Raw genomic sequence first — 22,592 nt, forward strand, 5'->3', positions numbered from 1 at the left:
TTTTTAGCTTTACAAAATATACCATAAAAATGAACCTTTCCATGATGAACTATTTTAACTTTTTATCACAAATTTTGCCATCTACTTTTAAAATTGCATTTAAATTTTTAGAAAATAAGAAAATGAATCTCTTTCTTTTTCCTTTTTTAGCTCTGTTTTTAAAGGATCAGCAGTGTGTCTGTATCACTTATCTGATATTCAGACTGTGTTTAATGGGCCCTTTGCGCACAAAGAAGGACCCAATCATCAGCTGGTTTCCTATCAGGGTAGAATTCCGTATCCTCGCCCCGGAACTGTAAGTATCGAGGAAAGTTTTTTGGGGGGGATTGTTATTTTGCTTTTTAAAAATATATGATTTAACAAAAATGAATATCATACTGATGGTTATTAAATACAAACATAGACCTGCTGGTATATTCATTATAATTTTTCAGACCACTGCTTCCCAGATTTGGAAATTTACATATATGTTATAAATGTTATAGCACTCTCTACAATTTTTTTCTAACTTCTATTGCTAATAAAATCTTATTTAGTTTTCAAGGCCACTAGGTATGTTAGACAAAGCAGAGGTATTTTCCTAATTTCATTGGCATAGAAACCATAGCTTAGAAAGTGTTAACCTTTCAATGGCAACCTAAGAATTTGGATCCTAGTTACTCTTCACAACTCTTCCTTATATTAAGAAATATCATAATGAAGAAATAACCATATGATAATTAATTAGTGATAAATTATGTGGAGATATTTCAATTTTAAGGGATATATTTAGATAAAAATTTTATGTTGTTATTTTTAAAAGAAAGAAAATGGTATGTGTGAGCAAATAATTGCAATGAAAGTGATGGTACAATTTAAACAAAATATTTATATACTATGAAATTTTGAGGCATACAGATATATCTGTGTATTGCAATATTAGTAGTATTAAGGGGTACATTGAAAACTAACTTTTTCAGCTGAAGTTATGGAGGTGCACTGGAAGGTTGGAAATGAAATTTTTCTGGGACAACGATGATCACAGTTCTACTATTTGTTTTCATTTGGCTCATACTATTGCTGCCTTGAATTCGAGAATACTGATTAGTTTCTGTCTCTGTAAAATGTCCTACAGTATACTGGTTGAGAGGAGATGTTATACAATGGCCCATCAAGAGGAATATAATTTTTTTGTATCTTTGCATTCATAGATTATGGCCATAATTATAAAATGGGTGGATATGAGTAATGAAGAAGGATTTTAAGGAAAATAAATCAAAAGATAGTTCTTAAAATAATATTTACTTAAACAAAATGTTTCTCTTTTCTTTTAACTTAAATATAAAATCCCCTTTCCTATATGCTTTCAGATTCATGCCATATAATTTTTACTAATTGTTGATTCATTTTATTTTTGTGTTATTATTAGAGTTTATTCACAATGTATTATTTACTCCCTTATTTTCTCGTCATCTTAAATTATACCTCTGTCACTTTTTTTAATAGAAAAAATAGTTTGCTAAACCTTTAAAGAACCTATTTATCTATTCAAAAGTAAAAGGGTTCGAGTTTGGTTTCCTGCTAGGAAGCTCAAAGATTGGTCATTAATACATGTTTTATTAGAACAATTAAGTTTTATTTAACATTGGAAGATTATCAGCATTGCTATTTATCTGTGAAAAAATTAAATTTTAATAAGCCATACTTAATCATAACTGGCAGCAAAATCTTCTCATAGAACTCACAATCTCCTTTTAAATAATTTTTCTTTGATGCTGTAGCTCAACAGAAGATGAAAAAGAAATTTCATTATTTTGTGAAACACAAGAAAAATAAGTCAACAGATATATCTATCTTTGGGTACCTCAATCTAGAGTATATTAGATAAAAAGCTGTTTTTAATTACATAAGAGAATGGGAAGTAAGAGGGGCAATTGAGAAACTTTTAAATTCCATCGTAACTCAAAAGCTCTCATTGTTTCATGTAGTGTATTTCATGCATTTCAAGATGACTCACTAATACTATATTGAGAATTACTTGATATTTGAAGTTGACCAAGTCATTGCTTCATCTTAACACAACAAAAATTAAGACGTGGTTGTGATTGTGTATACTTCCATCAATTATTCTTTTGAACAATATGGGATTTAGTACAGGAGCAATTGATTTGTAAACTCAGCAGAATTCCATTTACCCTCCAAAAATACCTTAGGACAAACTCCTCAGATAAACCAAGAAAATGAATAAAAGAGAGCCACACTGACTGAATCAGGGTTCAGGGCCTCAGAACCTACATGAGTGTGTTCTGGAGCCAGTTTATACCCAACTCACAGGAGCAGATTGTGTGCACCTTGTCTCAAGTAAGAATATGACAGTGATAACTTGAAATCAACGTAGTCAGAGTATTTACACTATGGAAATTGACACATATTACAAATCAGCGATTTTTGTACCTGAAGAAAAGCCACCCTTGCCCCAACGCTCATCAGACTCTTTATAAATAACAACTTAAAAGGATTCGGAATCGCAGAGAAAGAACTATTCAAGTTAAATAACAATTATAACAATTATTCTACATACATTGTAGGAATAGATAAACCCCTTTCAGTAAAATAAAATGAACTAATGCTAAACTAGAAAATTCTAACAGTCTCTCTTTTCTCTGTTTTCAAGCTCCTAAGAATAAGCATTTTCTTTTCTGTTCTAAAGCAATGTGGGCTAAGCCAGGGCTTGGTGACACACATCTGGAGCTGACTCTGTGAAAAAGGGAGTAGTCGGCACTTGAGACATATTTCTATAATGTGGTTTCTTACATCTGGTACTGAGAAGAGAACAGCTCCTTTAAATTTAAAAAAAAAAAAAGTCAGATGAATGATCTTTAAGGAATAAAAGAGTCAGGGTGGAGAAATGACCTCTGGAACTTCTCCCAGAAAAGCATTCCTCCCTGAAGATTTGGTCTCTCCACCCTTCACTGAGCAACATGCCATGAAGTCAGCTCTCTGACTCAGAGTGGCCAATGTCTGTCTCTTCCCTGGACTTCCAGAGTTTAATATCCCACTCACGTAGCCAAAAGACCTATAGCCAAGTGACTGAAAGCATTCCCTCTCCTCTAGGGTTAAGAATGTTGCCTCTGAAGTTGCCAATAAAGGATCAACTGTGATTGCTATACTTTATTTCCCTACACAGTAGTCCAGTTGCCAGGTCAACCTCATAAATATATGACAGGATTCTTAAAGAAATGACACTGGCAGAAATTGTATACTTTTGTTCTAATGTTCCCTGTAGGTGCTTCTTTTAAAGCAGGGTTGATAGCCGTGTTTGAAAACCGCCCCAACCAGCAAGCCGAAGTTTGTAGGAAGAAGACTGCCAATTGTGTCATAATGTTTCTCCATAAGTAATTCAAGTTTGTGGAAGAAATAAGACACCTTTGGTATGTTGCAAAGGGCAGCCAAAGACTGCAGATTCTCTCTGCGACTGAGCTAATATATTACATTATTCTGCTGCAACATGTATAAAGTTTTTGCAGAAGATTGCATTTGCATATACGGTCATGTTAAAGCAGAACCTAATCAAAGTTCAGTTTTAACATCTGTTTAGAAGTGGAGCACAACCATCTGCTTTAATCACTATGTTTTGAACATGTCTGGTACCTGGTATGGCAAAAGGACACAGAAAATTCATACCCTGAATAGTGTTGGCAAGACAAAGACAAGTTGATTTGCTGGCACTTTTGTTGATTACATACATCTTCTTGTTCTTACATTAGAGGTATTTCTATTTCTCATATATGTTTGGAAACATTCAATTAGTAAATTTTACAATAATATTGAACACATAAGGAATATAGACATGAAAAGTCAAATTATATAGTTTTATATCATTATTTAAAACACGTGAGTAAAATAGACGATGGAATAGACAAAATGTAGGCTGGAGGAGAGGTTGTGGGTGAGCCTCGTTTGGGAAGACATGTAAAAAGTATGAGATTGAGCTGGCCCTGATACACAGTTGGATGTAGATTAGTTGGATAGGTAAGGAAGGACGTTTCAGGCAAAGGTTACAGCTTACTTTCCAAGACAAAGGTAAAAATGAATAAGTGAGTCCTAGAAGCTCTGCATTTGCTACCAGGACTGAAGGAGAGGATACTTGTAGGTAGTGAAAGATAAACGTAAGGAAGATGAGGGCCAGCTTGTGCCTAAGTATAAGCCTTTAAGTATGTAATTGTTTGTGTTTTAAATAAATGCCTAGATGACCAAGGATCTAAACATAAGATCAGTTTCCTCAAAATACAAGTTTCGCAGACCAATGCTAGCAATTAGTACAGATTCTGGAATGCCTCTAAGTCCATTTAGTTGTCCCTATACCATTCATCTTTCAAGTGTTACCGTCAAGCTCCCCTTTATTGTGCTAGTTACTTCTTTTCTGACTAGTTTTGCATTTATTTCCTGCTGCGTTCAGCCTTGCCTACTCAGCCTCTTTCCTCCTCTTTGTGTTCTATGATACAGCAATGCCCCAGGAATTACAGTTCTCTAAATACTCCAAACTTTGTTTACACATCTCTAAACTACTTCAGTGACCTTGTCAGCCTCAAGTTTTCCACTTTCCTAAATTCATTTAAAAAATATTGGTTCTTAAACATATATGGCAATTGATTATGAACCAAGCAGTTATTTATTTTATATTTTTCTTAAATTATTACGATATGTCTTGTTATTTTGCTTGGAATGTGTCCAGCTGTCTAACCAGAAGACTTGTGTCTAGAAGACAATGGTAACTTCTTGTTCTTATGTTTTCTACTGGGCACATCAAAATGCTTTTTGACTAAAAGCTGTCCAAAGATTGGAATATGGATTAAGATTTGAATATGTTAACGCTGAAAACTATTATAATGGATGTGAGGATTAGGAGAACATTTAGGAGCATAAGAGGATAACAGATGCCCAAGAATACCTGAAAATAGGAACAAAATTAGGTAAGGGCAACAACTGCTGACACTTCCTTAACATGGCATTCTTATTGTTCACTGCATTTCACCTAACACTCAAGTAATCAAAAACACTTAAAATGCCTTAGTTAGGAGTGCTTATCACTACTTGATAAACAGAAAGCTAGAACTGCAGAAAAACAAACACTTAAAGAAAAAGTTTAACCAAAATTACTCAGCGACTGTGGAGTAAAATTATCTTTCTGAAGAATGAGACACCAGACTAATTAATGGACGAAGGCTTTATTTTATGGTAGCACATGTTATATCATTGTTAGATTCGAATACAAAGCTTTCACATATCAGAAGGTTAGGGATAAGTTAGTTACATCTTATTTGTACTTGGCAATGTTACGCAGAACAAATTCTCAAGTCTAGATAGTCTGCAAAGGGTAATCAGTTCTTGTTCTTTTCACCATCATTGTATTTTGTTCTGTGTCTTAGCTGCACAGTTTACACCATGAATCAATGGAAAAAATCATTATTGTCACAAAATATTATTTTGTAATTTTGAAAATAAACGCATACTAAGCAAGAAATTCATTGTGAATAGTGTAAACAAAAGTTCCAAATGGGGGGGGGCATTTAAATTAATATAAAATATAACTGGTTTGCATTGATTTGTTTGGATACCTATTTTTTTTTGAGCAATTGCAACATAATTTTTTATCTGAATTTTAATTATCGTTAAGTAAAACCCATAAATAAGACATTAATTGAGTTTATCACATGTGAAAATAATTGTTAACTCGAAATTATATAAATTGTAATATGTACTAACTTTGGATCTCCCTGGAACTTACAAATGAGAATGCTTGCAAATATTTAAAGAGACATCTCAGCTTAGCAAACCGTAATTAGTGGTGTTTTATGAAGGCCTGGAATTATTTAAATTACCCATACATTTGATCTTTCCATGTTTTCATTCGGTGAGAAGTGTATTCCCTTTTTCCACTTTGTATGAAGAATGAGGGTAGAAAACACCCATAATTCTCCACCTTTCAGAAGTATGAAACACATCCATCAGTTTAGTTCTTTGTCCTCATTTGGCCTTCATTGTGGGCGATTTTTAAATGTGTATTTAAATATAATGCTTTTTTGTAGAAGAAAAACATATGAGCCCTAAATGAAAGTCTCGTTAATGAGATAACAAATGAAAGGCTTAGTTTTATTGTTTGTCTCATTATCTCTTTTCTGTGAAGTCATTTAATTGTGTCTTTTTACAAAAACAGAAGTATATTTACTGGTCCTGTAAAAAGTTCTAGTAATGTTAACTGGTCAAAGTTAGTCTAAAAATTGCATTCAGCATGATTCAGTCTAAATGAATGTGCTGAGACTCATTTGCAAATGCGAGTCTGCCTGGCATACTTGCCAGGGGGCACTGATGTTTTGGGATAGCTGTTGCAAGGATTTAACCCAGAAGTTGCCAGGTTTTATTTGGTCCCTAATTTTTTTTTTTCCATTGAGTCAACATTAAAATTTTGGCAGATTTTACATAAAATTTCACATTTCTATTTTCTGTTGAAATCTTGCTACGCTAGGCTTATATTTCTGCATAGGAACAATCAGTTCATTGCCACCTTTGGATAAGGCATAACTTTCCAGTTTGCTACTGTCCTCATTACATGTTACTGTTTACCACAGATGCTGTGCCCATTGGTATTGGTCAGGAAGCTTGCTTCATTACTTCCCTTTTACCTTGTACCTCTTTAAAGAGGATACATGAAAACTAAAACATGAGTGCTTTTGTTTCAAGAAAAATTCAACCATGTATATTTTTTCCTAAAAGTAGAGATATTGACAGGTGTTTAATAGGATTAGACAAATAATGTTTGTATGTGTTAAAAGATTATACCCAACAGCTTTACTCATATCATTTAACACTTGCATCCTATTACTGAGTTTGAGCTCCAGGCTACTGCAGTTCCTAGCCTACCCTCGAGTTTGGCCTGAAGTGCCCTATGAATGGAATCTTCTCCTCAGAAGCCCTTGTCATGCTCCCCTTCCGGAACTGCTGAGGCTGTCCAGCAGTTCTTTTCCAGATCTCAGTAATGTTTTCTATCTGCCACCTTTGAACTTGATGCTCTGCATCTTTTCTCTCTTGGCCAGAATAGAGACCCCTGTTTCATACAGCCCCCGCAGCAAAATTGGATGGCAGATATAATAGAGTGATTTACTCATTAAACTACTCTTCATCACATATCTACTATTTGTCAGCTTTGTTGTAAGTCTGAGGGTGAAACAATGAATAAAATATACCTAGTTAAGATCAGTACACAGCTTACATTCCAGAAGGAGAAACAGACAATAAAAATACAAGCAGCTAATATAAATAGGACTGTGAAGCAAAAAAAAGCCGGCTAAGGCGATAATGGAGATGGAGATGGGGATAGTGGAAATGAGCATGTGACTACACCTTTAAAGAAGAAACTTTTCAATTGAGAAATGAATAAAGTAACAGAGGAAACATAAAATTGTCTGGAGAAGAGTATTTCACACCGGGAAGAGCAAGTGTCAAGATCCTGGAGCAGGAGCGTACTTGAGGCTCAGAAAGACCAAGAACTACTGTGGGAGGGGTAGATGTAGGCCATTCATACAGGAGCTTGCAGGACATGCTAAACTATTGGGTTTATATTATAAGATTAATGGAAGTCACTGGGGTCTTTTCTGTAGGAGGATTGTCAAGTCTGATTTACCACATCCAATACAAGCTCCAGCATTAGAGATCTCTCTTTTGAAAGAAGGGATCAGATGGAATAAAACTCTTGCACATTAGAGTTCTGATTGAATTTGATAACGATAGTCTAAATTTATTTAGCCAATAGCAGCAGTATATTATAGCCATATGATTTTTTTTTTTTTTCTAACAAGACTATGCCTGGCACAGAATAAAAAATGGAAAAGTAATGGATGAGAAAGGTGAAAAATTACATTATATGCAAAATGGTGTCAGCTGCTCTCTGAAGGCAAATAGGATAAGTGAACTTAGCCCCATTCAAATGACCAGATTATACACATTGTATATTCAGTTTCTACAGATAGTTCTGTATAGCATTATATATATTTATGCTGCTTTATCTTTGATGAGCTGAGCGTAAATGCCCTTAAAACTTGAACTTCTGAGTATTTTGAAAAATAAATGACTTTTGTTCGTTACTAAAACTAAGTAACTATTTTATTAATTTTTTTAAAAAATATTTTTTTAGTGCCCAGGAGGAGCATTTACACCTAATATGCGAACAACCAAGGAGTTCCCAGATGACGTTGTTACTTTTATTCGGAATCATCCTCTCATGTACAATTCCATCTACCCAATCCACAGAAGGCCTTTGATTGTTCGTATAGGCACTGACTATAAGTACACAAAGATAGCTGTGGATCGAGTGCATGCTGCTGATGGTAGATACCACGTCCTGTTTCTCGGAACAGGTAAGTATTTGAGCTCAAAGTATACTTTAATGTGTAGTAAAAAAGTATAATAAGTAAGGGCCACAATATTAGAACCAAAAACCCCCCGTCTTTACTTCTATCTGATCATCAGTTGAGGTAGTTTGTATCTCTATGCCTCAGTTTCCACATCTGCAAATTGAATTTAATAAAATAAAATAAAAGGGTTTTTATGAGGAAAAAAAGTAACATATGTAAAGCACCTAGAATAGTTCCTGTCACATATTATAGTGAAATGTAATAAAAATGGCCTAAATGAAGAGATGGTAAGAAATTTTAAGCATGGGTAAGTGATTCTCTCAACTAAAACAAATTCTGTGATGTTTTTATAAATACATGGAATCATTTTCCAGTGATAATGAGAGATTTGTTCTAGATAATATTTGAACATTCATTTAATAACTCAAATACAGGTAGTTTTAAAAAAAACTATTAATGGGACTATTTTAATACATCTACAAATTCTAGTTTGTCAGTTTACTTTAATAGACAAGTTGAGTGAGAATACTCTTACTTATAGACCTACATGATGCCTGTGGCAGTGGTTCTCAAAGTGTGGTTCCCAGACCAGACTAGCAAAATCAACATCACCCAACAACTTGTTAGAAATGCAAATTCTTGGGCTTGAACTCTAGAGATGAGACCCAGCTACCTGTGTTTTAACAGGCCCTCCAGGTAATTCTGATACACACTAAAGTTTGAGAACCACTACTCAAGAGAAAGAAACTCTAGTTTGTCTGCCAGGGAATAATGAATAAAATCTTTCAAAGATTCCTTACTACCTTTCAGGCAGAGATAAAATCTCTTAACTTGTCTTATCATAATATTAGAACTACTCAATGAAATTAGGTAGTGTCTCTACCACTTTAAGAAATAGATATAAAATATGTTTGTAAACCTCATTATAAAATGCATAGTGGTAGAATATGTATTCTGTCTGAAGAATAAATTACATTCAGACTTTAATCAATTTAAAATGTGGATATATTTTCTTGGCTAAATATAATTTTCAAAGTGTACTTTTCTTATAAAGTTCTTATTTTATCCTTGTTTATTCTTATACTTAAAACTCCAAATCTGAATCGTTCACGCTTATATAATTTCAGCTTATATTGGTCTGAGGTTGAGAATCTTCTGACCTGTATTATTTGGCATCCTCTACCACACTTGAACATATCTGTGTTTTCACTAGTCCTCTCTTTATTTGCTCCGTACCTGAGAAATAACCTTTCCTTCCCAGGCTAACCATGTCCCACTCTGCTCTCAAATTTATCCCCTCCTGCCATCCCCAAAACCTTTCTTTATCGATTATATTCTTACTCACTTTTTTATTTCATTTTATTCTTCAGTTGATCCTTAGTTTTGAAACCTTAGGCCAGGATAGGAAACTAGACCTAACCTTCACCCGTTGCTACCTCTGTTGTAATGCTGATTTTGCTAAGGTCTTCAGTGTTTCCACAATAAGAAGATCCAATGGCTTTTAACCACTGAAAAGCTTCCATCTCCTCTTTGCATCATTTGACATTGTAGAATCTCTTTTCACCTGTTGCTTCAGCCACAAGCCACATAAGTCCCCTTTTCCTTAGCAATCTTTCTCAATTTCCTTCATTAATTTGGTTTCCTTTTGCCCATGAGTATGAGTCTTCCTTGAGATTCTGTCCATGGTCCTTTTCTTTTTATATGTTCTTTGGCCATCTCATTCATTCATTTGGTTTTCATTATCTATTCTGTGTAAACAAATCCCAAATGTATATCTTTGGTCATTGCCATTTCCTGAGCTCACTCTTTGTGTTTACAACTTACTGTTAGATAACACAAACTGTATGGTCCATTAACATTTTGGACATCATGCTTCAAACTCAGTTTGTTACTTTTAAGACTTTAACCAATGCTTAATCCAGTCTTCCATATTTGTATTCTTATCGCACATTCCTCTCAAGTTTCTATTTCTCCTTGGTACATACTTTCTCTTATCACAGGACCTGGTAAGTTGAATAAATATTTGTCAGGATGAATTGAAAATAATAACTCAGCCCATTGCTACTATTCATGTAATGGAATGAATTCATAATTGATTTTGAAAGCTAATACCCATTTGTATTTAATCTGTATTCTCCCAAGATGTGGCCCCTAAATCATTGCAAAGAGTTGCTTTTAGTCTAGCTCACATCATTCAATGTGGAGTTTGCATTGAAAAGAAAAATGTTTTTTTCATGAAGTGAAGTAATAATTGTGGAGTCACATCTCTCCCTAATGTCTCATGTTACTCAGCAAAAATGACTGTTTTCTTTCCCTTTCGAAACCTGTCTTAAAAGTGGACTCTAATGCCACAATTGAGCTGTTTTTTTTTTTTTCCATAAAACTCTACATGAAATATGTAAATTCCATGAATGGAATTTTCAAGTCTTTATAAACTGTGCAGCAGTGTTTATTCAGATAGCAAGCAGTAAAAAGCATGCTTTATACAAGTCTGGCTTTTCTTACCACATAAGTTTCTGGCATCTTTGCACATATTTTTTTATGTTGGTATTTAAACATTTGTATCATTTTGAAAAACAGTATTTAAGCGTATGTTTTTAATTATAGTGGGAAGCTTCCCTAATTATTACTTACAAAGCCACATGAGTCTCTTAAAGACTCTATTCTAATAGGAAAGTACATGTTATGACAATGCTTCTGCCAACACCATCTTTCTGAAGAAATAGTAATTCATTTAATCACTGAAACTTTTCTTCATGGTCATATCAGACCACACTATGATTTAAAAACAGTGATTTCAATTTACCTGAACTCTAACAACCAGTATATCAGTATAAAATATTTACTGCCCAAGTAGTTTCTGGATTGCTGGTGAGATTGCTTCAAAAGAAAATTCTCAGTGCTTGTTTACTGCTAAAAGTAAATAAAATACTTTTCTGAAATGGAACTTGGGAGAACTACAGGTCGCTGTTTCCAGGATTTCTTAGCTTTGTGTATCTAAATGTCTTAGGAAGGATGTAACATTTCTTGAGTATTGCTAAATCCCCAAGTAATAAAAAACACTTCAGCTGTTATAAATAAATAATGATGCTCCAATTATTGCCACAATAAGGCAAGCTTCTCTCATGGCTTCCCTTTTCTCTGTACCATAGTGGAAAATTCAGAGAATTCAATGAAGACATTAATTGTCAAATAAGATGCTATAAAAATAAATAAATAAAAATTAAAAATCTTCTGCAACAGTTAATAGGAATGCAAATACGTTATTGTGTACCTGCAGTCACTTTGAATATTGTGAATGATTTTGTAGCTACCAGATACTCCAAGGTAGTGGTGTGGGCTCGGTGCCTAGTAACAGTTAAAATTAGCCTGTTGCAATTTACTACTGGTTTGAGAGGCTGATAATCTGGCCTTCTACTCTCATGGGCCTGCCTCATTATATTTTGTGTGCTGTCAGATGCCAAGATAGAGTGATAGATGATGATTAGATTAGATTAGATTAGATTAGATATAGAATAATAGAAATGAAAGGTGGGAAGGAGAGAGGGAGGGAGGAGGAGGGAGAAGGAAAGGAGAAGGGAAGGAGGAAGGAAGGAAGGAAGGAAGGAAGGAAGGAAGGAAGGATGAGATGTGTCCTCTCATCACTTATTTTTTACAGTTTGTATCATCAGTGTCTAGTCTAGAGGTCTGCAAAATATAACTTGGACCAAGGCCAGCCACTGTATATTGTCCATAAGCTAGGGATTTTGTTTTGTATTTTTAAATGATTGAAAAAAATAAGAAAAATATTTTATAAGCAGTGAAAATTATAAGATTTTCAGAGCTCAGTGTTTGTAAATAACTATTTATTAGAATAGCCACGTCCATTCATCTGAGTTTTGTCTCTGGCTGCTTTTGTTCTATAGCTGAGCAGTTGCCACCGAGGCAGCTTAGCCCATGAAGCCTAAAGCATGTATTATTTCACCTTTTACAGAAAAAGTTTGCTGACCCCTGTTCTATCATTTAATTTTACCTGCAATTTTAGGAAATTGACTTCTTAAAGAAGCTATTTTCTAATAATCTTGTCATTCTATTAAAACTTAAACTAGAATCTGTTTACTTATTTTTCTACTCATTCCTCCTACTGTCCCCTCTAAAAAAAAGTTCACAGCTGGAAAAAAATGTATTTTAAAATCGATGTTTTATTTTATCCTTTAGTATTTGTGAAGTTTCGTGTGTGTGTGTTTTTGTTATTGTTTGTTTTTTTTTGTTTTTTGTTTTGTTTTGTTTTGTTTTGTTTTCTCGCTTGCTTGTTTGTGTAGTTCTCAGTATTAGGGCTGTGGCTGTTTTTATGTTCCTTACTCTTTTTTTTTTTTTTAATCTTTAGGAAGGACTGAAAACAGCAAGCAAGGTCCCTCATAGGATTAACATTTCTATTTTAACTTTGCCACTAACTGTTTACATCTAGGTCATTTTTTCAAAGCTGGCTGTATTGCATAGAGAAGAGATTTCTGCCTGGTTTTCTTTTGCTTCTGGAGTTATGAAAATATTTAAGTGCCTGGGTCAGGTTCAGACACATTCCGTCAAATTTATATTTTTTATCACTATACATGAATCAAAATGACATGTGGTTTTTGATGAAAAAATGAGAGTATTCTTATGAATGAATGTTAGAGGTTTAGGATGATTTAATGCCATTATGATTTTTTTTTTTAATGTAAGGTCGATATATGTGGTGTTCAGCCAAAATTCTTATATAGTATGTAGTGTTTCATGCTTCTTATTGCTTCTGTTTAACTGGGCAAGTACTAGGAATGTTGGCTCCAGTAAGTCCTTTGAAAATGTGGAGTTTTGAAGAATGTGCCACAAATGTGACTAAAGACTTAATGTGTTTGGCTTGCAGCATTACAGGATAACTACCTTCATTGTAACTAATAGGTTCTGACAGTAATGTCTCTTGGAATGGCAAACTTATTGAACTGCAGAGCTAGGCATTTTGATTTTTAAAGAACTCCCTAAAATATTCCATGTAAAATTTGATAGCTGGAGCAGTGCATTTGAGTTCAGAAAATACTACTGTCAGTTGAAAGCTGTGCATGAATGTCACTGTAAAGGTAATGTCTAGACTTCCCCTTCTCTTAGGGATAAGAAATAAATCCTTTTAAAAGTCACTGGCTTTTAATAACATTGTGGTTCACTGCTTTCCAAGCAGAACCTGAAAACATCTGAGAGTTTACCAAGGATTCTACAGGGATTTTCACAGCAGGACATGCTAACGGAACAGAGTAGAATGATGGTTGAATTGACAGGAGAAAGATCATAAATCATGGTGTGATGACTGCTTGATCGTGTAGAAAAGTAGCAAAAAAGGCTATGTGAAGGGAAAAACAAAAAATGGAAGATAACTCATTCAGTGATTGCTAATTCAGAGACAACTGAAAAAGATACTTTAAAAAGATAATATATTAAAAGTAAATACATGGCTAATTGTTGAAAACTTTTATTTCAAAAAGCAGAATTGTTTTTCTTTAAGCTACTCTTCAGAAATATATTCTTTTAGAGAAATGTAATGATTACATAAATTTTATCGTTGCTAGTTTGCCTGAATTACTCATTTGTTTATTTAGAATTCTACATATTATGCAAATAAGTATACTTTTTCAGCTTTCTGAAACACTTTATTACTATTATAATGATGCTAAATACATTTATTTACAGTGCTTACCTTTTGCCAGACGTTACCTAATCTCATCCAACCCTTATAACTACCGTATGAGGAATTGCGAAAATGTAGGCTCCATAGAGAGGGCAAGGATATTTGTCAGATATATTCATGGCTATATCTTCAGTACCTAGAACAGTGCATGTTCTAATTTATTTATTCAAATAATATCTATTGAATGACAACTCAAAGTTGTCATTCAATAGATATTATTTGAATAAATGAGTGAACAAAGTGCACTCACACTTCACCACATTTGGACAGAAGCTCAGATAAGTTAAGATCACATAGATATTTAGTATATGATACAACCAGAATATAAACTCTTGCTGTCTGATTGAACATCTTGAGCATTTATCTTTTTCACATTACTATCTTATTTACCATTATCACTTCATATTATTTTACTTTTATAAAGTTAATTTCATTTATATTTTCTCATTTTACTATGAATTAAATGTTTTATCCACATATGTCAAGATGATATTGCTGAGATGTTAACATTCAACATTAGCAGTAGCATTGCTTTGTTTGAGCGATATCACTCAATTTCACCCATCCACAAGTTGTCACCAAATCTTATATGTGAACAAAATGTGTTTTACAAGTGACAGAAGACTTGGAACACACTGGATTTGTGTGTGAATTAACTTAACTATGTTAGAATTTAACCTGTGAATATGATACCTTTTTATGTGATTCACCATATATTTAGGAATGAAGGAGGTAATATTTTGAGGTAGAGGAGAAGATGCAAAAATTGGGGTAGGACTTCACCTTAATTTTTTATGCATTACTAAATCTTAGCTCATTTCAAAATTTGTTTTAAAATGGGGCATATCTGTGTTCAAAATGTCTTACACACTCACCAAACACATACAAACCTCTTTGACATACTTCTATTTACATAATTAAAATAGATTCTGCATATTCAGTTGGTATATATGGAAGATTTTAAGATACCATGCAATGAGGAAGCACCTCTCAGCAGGAGAGATGCAATGGTTTGCTCTGTAATACTGACTTCTTTACTATTTAATTACTGATATTTTCCTACATGACTTGAAAACAACTAGAGTCAAACCTCATCCTTGTATGCTGCCTTCATTTTACCCTTTACTCTTCTGTGAATGTACGAACATTTTCTAGCCTAAAGGCAGTTTACAAAGTCTTTTGCCTGGGTGTTAAGAAGAAATAACTACGCTATGTTCTTGTTCTTGATGTGCTGCCAAGTTTCCCCAAGGCAGCCTTTGTCCCTAGGAGAAGAATTCACAGCCTACTACTCAGCCAGGCCAGGCCTTCTCTATGAGGCTACCCAAAGGAGGTCTATAGCTAGCTATCACTTGTGGGGGTGTTCTTGTGGAAAGCCATTGTTTTTTTAAAAAAATCTCTATTGAACTGGAAAGAGTACAGATTGTAGAAAATGAAAAGAAATGTTTTCTTTTTGAATATAAAGTATAGTGTAAGTTGGAACAAAAAGATTGGAAACTGGATTTTCTGAGATGAGCCTGTGATATTACAATCATATATTTTTACTTTACTTAATTGTACGCTTATTTTTCTCTTCCACTAATGTGGTTAGCAGAATAATAGCCTTCAAAGATCTATATGTCCTAATCCCCAGAACCTGCAGACGTGTTACCTTACATGACAAAAAAGATTTTGCAGGTATAATTAATGTTATAGACCTTGAGATGAGGAGATTTTATGAATTGTCCGGGTATTCCCAGTCTACTTGTATGATTTCTTAAAAGCATAAAGCCTTTCCTGGCTACCATAAGAGGGAGGTGTAATAAAGGAAGAAGTGTTGGAGAGATGCAACTCTGCTGGCCTTGGAGATGGAGGAAAGAGGCCACATGCCAAAGAAATCAAATGGTCTCTAGAAGCTGGAAAATGCTAGGAAGCAGATTGTCCAGAAGCAAACACACTCTTTGCGACATCTTGATTTTAGCCCAGTGAGGCCATAGTAGATTTCTAGTCTACCTATCTAAATGTATTAGTTCCAGAACTTTTCACAGCAGTTATGATAACAAATTGATTTGGGAAAGGAGAGAGGGTGAATGTGTCTAGAGTGTTTTATAGATATGTATCTTGACAAATAGCTATAAAGAAGTACTATTCACTAATCAAGGGAATATGTAATCAGCAAGCAGATATATGGGAGTAATGAATTTCTTTTTGAGTGGCATGTTTATCCTTTCCTGTGACCTGTCATGCATCAGAGACTGAATCTATCACCTATAATACTTTATTTCATTAAAGCCTCACAGCATCCCAATGAAATAGAATTTTTATCCTCATTTTGCAGTTGTGTAAACTGAGGCTTTGAGCAGTTAAATGGCTTGCTTAGGGCTGTGAAGCTATTAGAAACAGTAATTAAATTCAAGCCCAGGTCTGTCTCACATTGAGTTAAAGATTTGGTGGAGCATCCAGACAGATAATTCAAAGAGGGTGTTATTGTAGATAACATTGTAGTAGAGAGGACTGTGCTAGAGATGTAGATATGGGAATCATTGTCTATGTAGGTGTTAGCTGAAACATGACAATTCCTGAGGTTACTCTAGGAGACTATGCAGATAAGAAATTAACTATGGAGAGCTCATTTAGGGGGTGGGAAAATATAAAGTATTTTCAAGAAGTTGGAGAAGGAGTGATCATGAATGTAACAGGAAAATAAGAGGAAGTTATAGCATTGTGGCCTCTATTAAAGAGAGTACCTGGCGGGAAAAAGTAGTGATAAGATCATCAGATGTGGTACAGTTATATCTGAGTACCCTTGTAATATGCTGCTTTCCTCATTATCCTATATTCTTACTGACCAATAAAGTTTTAGAGGAGAATAACCATTCCACTAGAAAGAATTAGATGTGAACAAGAGGAAGTAGGACAGGGTTAACATAGGTAAGTCAATGATGGATTAGGAGACGATCCAATGAAGAGGAGAAAGCTCTTCTCTTTACCTATTCCCCCAGAAACATAGGCAGATGTTCCAGGACAGTTTCTCTATGTGATTTAAACTTTGAAAACTAATGAAGAACAGCCTGTCTTATGATAAAAATGGTGCGGGAAAATAGGTTAATTTGTGACCACGAAATTCATTATTTTAGGTGAATAATTCTTCCCCAAACAATAAAGAATTAAATACAAAGAATTTACCTCAATTTTAAATTGTTGGAAATTTAGTTGTTGCATCCTGTGTAGGATCAGTAAAACCTGCAATAGAACACACTCCTGCATTATTTAAAGTAAATCCATTTGTTTGAAATCAAGATTCATGATGTAATGCAATAATGGATACTAATACATGATATGTAAATTTTTGTAATTTATAAAATTCTAAAACATTAATTTGAGTGATTTCTGAGACCCTTATTGAGTATTTTTAGCTGTATAATCATCAAATAACTATAATAATCTGTAGGCTGATTATCACTTGATCTGATACTAAATTGTGATGTTTTTCCTTAACCCTCACAGATAAAATTAGCTTCTAGAATGAGAATAAACAAACATATTATATTGTAAACTTACTAAACACATTTTGATTCATTATATATAGCAGATATTTTTTCATGAGGACAGACATCTGAGTTAAATAAATAATTAGGTCAAAATTTTTAAACGGCACATTTTGCTGTTTTCTGATTTTTTCAGTAAGCCTTGACTAAATCAAAACTTATAATTTAGTCACTCTTTTTATAATTGCCAGTTTAGGAAAATCATTGACCTTAAGATTTCACTTTCAACTTTGCCTTAGATGTCTACTTTTCAGCTCACCTATCTAAATATATTAATTCCAAAACTTTTCGCAGCAGTAATGGACACAAGCATGCGTGTGCTTACCTACAAAATTCTAAATATACATGTGGCAGTGTAATATGGCAAGTTAAAATTTCCAGAGATTATTCTCATAATGACCAATTGTAATTTCGGTAGTGCTTTTCCAAAACCTTGTTAAATACAAAATAACTTATTAGAATAGTTATAATGAGTTATTCTTGGATGAATGTTAAGATAAGAATTAAGGAACATTCTTTGACATTCAAAGGACCTAGGTTTAAATTTTGCCTCTATAACTTATCAGTTTTATGACATTGAGCAAATTATATAACATCTCTAAGCCTACTTCCCTTAATTAGACCTATTTTATGGACTTATTTTAAATATTAGAAGAGATGAAAAACCCTGAGTGCACTGCCTAGAAATTAGTAGGCATTTAGCAGGTACATATACACATGTACCTATATAGTAGATATATATTTATTGCAGTCAATCATGCATATCTTTGAATATAAATATATAAGTAAAAATGCATTCATAAATATTTTTGAATTTATATTAAGAATCTTAAAACTGTTCTATTCACTAGACAGAAGCAGTAAACAAAACACAGAAATGTCTCTCCTTTCATGAAGTTTATATATTCTTGTGGGAGGAAACAAGCAATGAATAATATATGCATAATTATTTTATACTATTACTGAAATTGAAGTACCATATAATAGGAAAAACAGAGAGAAAAAAACTTTAATGACAGATCATAAATGAATCTCCTGGTGATATGTGGGAGGCATTTCTTGTGTTTGGAAATTGTAGATAAAAGCAAAGTACTGGTATATAAGAATAGTAAATAATTTACATCACAGGCAAAGAGTAGGAATATGGAAGGAGAATTTCAGGCTGTGGAGAGTAAAATTAGTTATTCTTTGTGTGAAATTTACAAGGACGGTTCACATGGGCTCTCTCCTTTGATCTTGAACAGCCTTGTCAGGTATGTATGGCAAATACATTTTATAGAGAAATAAAGTGGATTACAAGAGGCAGGTTTGTTCAAGTTTACACCATTTGCAAATGTAAAACCGGAATGGATAAAATGAAAATAGAGGACACTATTGCATGTTTGAAAAACGGTGTATTTTTTCAGTAGTGGTGTAGAAATTGCCATTAACTGGGTTGTTAATGGACAATAATTATCTGCAACTGAGAGCAAACTGCCAAAGGAGGACCTTCATAGAACACAGTTACACACTTACGCAGTATTCAGCATATGAGGAAACAGTATGAATTTGTTGTATCCCTTCTAATGTTAACTGCTGTTACACAGACTCAACAGCAGTGTCCTGGATTAGTCTTTAGTAGAACTGCTTTTGAGTATTTACTTTCTACTTTATCATGTTAATTTTAACCAGAACATAATTTCTATCTATATTCTTGCTTCATTATGTCTCTTAAATTATTATTTTTTTATTGTTTGCATTAACTATGCTTTCTTATTTAGAATATAGATGGGAAAGAAAATGTAAAGAAAAGCAATCCTAGTTTATATTCTCTTATTTGAAATCAAATGTGTTTTGGAATTTAGAAGTTTTAAAAAGGAAAAGAACATCTGCATATATATTGAGTAAAATGGCTCGCAGAACCTTAGACCACACCTCATGAAATACATAGTATTATTTCTGCAGTGAACATAGAAATCTTCAAACCAAGTATATTAAATAAAGACCATAAATAGCTTCAAGTAAGTACAAGTCAGGTTTTGTGGCCAAATTAGTTCAAGTCAGGACAGGTTTGACCACCTAAGGAATTAAAGCGGAAAAAAAAAATTGAAATTTAGATTTGTAGATAAAAGAAAATAAGCAGGCATTAAAAATAAAGTGTAATCATCTACTCATATGGAGGGATTATACTTAAATATTTATTATTTTTTCACTCTGTATGATATGACAATTGGCTCTGCTTGGCTTTTTTTGGGGGGGTGTGAATATTTTGAAATGTCATTGTTTACTTTTTCTTAAATGTTTTTTGTTTCACATAACTTAGAATCACAATAGTAGGGTAGTTTTAGCGTCTTTCTTTGGAGTTCATGGCTCTGTCCTCCTTAGGAGAGAGCAGGGATCAGCTTTGTCCTTATGTCAACTTTTCTCATGTTTGCAAATAGCTGCAGCAGTTCCAAAACATATCGGCAAACCAATCAGTCCAGATGGGGAGAGGGTCATATCTGGTTCTCCTATTCTTACTATAAAACTGTTTCCATTTTGTATTGTTTCCTTTCAGACTAAAAGACATCTTTTAGCATTTCTTAAAATGTGGGAAGTCTGCAGGCAACAAACTTCCCCAACTTTTATTTATCTAAAACTGATTGATTTTTAAAATATTTCCCTGGATAATAGAATTCTGGGTTAACTCTTTTTCTTTAAGCATTTTAAAAAAGGTCATTCCATTCTCTTCTGGCCTCCATGTTTCTAATAAAAAGTCATCAATAATTACATTTCTTCTCATGACATAGTGTCTTTTTCCTCTGGCTGCTTTCAGAGTGTTTTCCTACATTTTTTTTTTTCAGAAGTTTAAATATAATATACCTAGGTGCAATTTTTTATAGATACTCAGCTTCGATGTCACTGAAATCCTAGATCTTCAACATAATATTTTTCATCAAATTGGGAAGTTTTCAGTTATTTCTTCATATATTTTTTCTTCTCCAATCTCTCCCTATTCTCTTTTCACAGTTCTAATTACATATATTGACCATTTGATAATGTCGTGTGTGCCCAAAGGAACCTTTTCACTTCCTTCAAACATTTTTTCTCTGTGTTCTTGAAATGGATAACTTCTATTGCTTTGTATTCAAGTTCACTGACTCTTTTTCCTTTCGATATCTATCTACTATTAAGTCTATGGAGTTGATATTTTATTTCAGTTATTGTACTTTAATTCTAAAATATCTATTTGACTTTTTACAGGTTTTATTTCTTTGCTGAGTTTTTATGTCTGTTAATTCATTATAACCACATCTTCCTTTTATTTCAGTTTCCTTTTAATTTTTTTGAACATATAATAGCTATAACACCTGTTTTAAAGTTGTTATTTGCTAAGTCTAATGTCTTGGTAATATTGACTTCTTTTTATTCTTGACCATTGACAACACATGTCCCACTTGCCCTGTGCTTGCCCCACCGTTCCCCTGTATATATAATCAATTTTGTTGTTGTTGAATAGTGGTCATTGTAGATAACATCTTAATTCAGGTTTTATTATCTTCCCTAAAAAGGGTTAACTCTTGTTATTGTAGGAAGTCAATTATTAGTTGATCACCTTGATTTTGTTTAAACTCATTTTACTCTCCATTAAAATTTTTGTGCTCGAGGTAAGTCACTCTAATTTAGCAGGACTCACACTCCAAACTTTCTCCCTTGTATGTCTTATCAGATCTTGATTTCAGGTTTTGTTAGGGCAGGCCTAATGTAAATCTTACTCTAGAATGTGGCACTTACTCTTCTAGGCTCAGCTTTTCTTGTGTCAGCAGGATGCCAGAAGTTTTAACAAGGTGTTGATGAGATCTGTGTAGTAGGGCCAGAACTCCAACTTCACCCAGGACTGCTCTTCCTTAGGAACTGCTTACTCTATAATTTATCTATTCCATTTTCCTTATAGCAGCTGCCATCTCTTAAGCCTTGAGTGGTCTCATCCTGCAAATATATGGGCCAAGAACCAGCTACAGACTCACAGGGGATTTCCATGTGGATTTTGGAACCCACTTTCTAGGCAGTGCCCTCTCTCTTATACCATGTGCCACAGAATTCATTTGTTTCTGCTCTCCTAAATTCTCATGTCTTCTTCTTCATCTCAGTGGGATCACCATGCACTACTTGCACACTAGCTCTCTGCACCTCTGTTGAAAAATTATTCCTGGGCAGATAGTTGAATGATCATGATTACCTTGTGAGTTTCCCTTCTTTTAGTCTTGCACTACCTGTTATTCATTACCTAGAAAGAATTACCTCATATAGTTTGTCTAGTTTTATAATTGTTTGCTGTAGGAAGGCTATTCTGATATCAGTTACCCCATCATACACAGCTGCTATATTGCCTTCTGGAAAGATTTTTCTGATTGCATTTCTATGAAAAATGTTTTAAAATACTTATTTTCTTATATCAATGTGAACTCTAGATTTTACCATTATTTTAATATTTGCAGATTAAGTGGGTGTTTTTGTAATTTCATAAATCATGTATACACCTTGATTTTTAAAATATCTAAAATTTTTTATTATAATTTTGCTTGGTGGTCATTCTAGTATATTTTAGTACATTACAAATTAGTCATTAACTTTATATATTAGTAGAATATGTGTTATTTTAGCTTAACTTAGGCAAAAATAAAATAAAAATTAAATATATAAATTAAAAATTAATTTAGTAGTTTCTTTTTTTGACAAATACAATTGCCAAAAGATGAAATAGATTAGAGAGAATTATATTGTTCATCTTCTGAGATTCTCAAATGTTTGAACAGATACATATGTCTACTGTAAAACTTATTTAAAATTAGCACATTAAAAAATCATGTTTGTGATCTGACATGGGAACCAATATCTAAACTTTTAATAAACTCCCTAGGTAATTTTGAGTGAGGTATTCTGAACACCATACTTGGAGAAACTATTTGTATAATAGAACATGGTCTCTAAAAGAACATGGATGGTAGTGACAGAAGTTAAATG

At 33.4% G+C, this 22,592-nt stretch overlaps 1 protein-coding gene across 2 annotated transcripts in view; it reads left to right on the plus strand.

Moving 5' to 3' along the window:
• The window catches only part of SEMA3C (semaphorin 3C), a 159,237-nt gene that overhangs the window by 104,111 nt on the left and 32,534 nt on the right, over window positions 1-22,592 (plus strand). For both annotated transcript variants that reach the window (XM_039849325.1, XM_039849326.1), the window contains exons 11-12: window positions 151-295; window positions 8,171-8,393. In XM_039849325.1, the coding sequence (XP_039705259.1) occupies window positions 151-295; window positions 8,171-8,393 (368 nt within the window). The remainder of the gene's footprint in view (window positions 1-150; window positions 296-8,170; window positions 8,394-22,592) is intronic.

The sequence above is a fragment of the Pteropus medius genome, unplaced genomic scaffold (assembly GCF_902729225.1).
Source record: "Pteropus medius unplaced genomic scaffold, Ma_sr-lr_union100, whole genome shotgun sequence".
Classification (NCBI taxonomy): Eukaryota; Metazoa; Chordata; class Mammalia; order Chiroptera; family Pteropodidae; genus Pteropus; species Pteropus medius.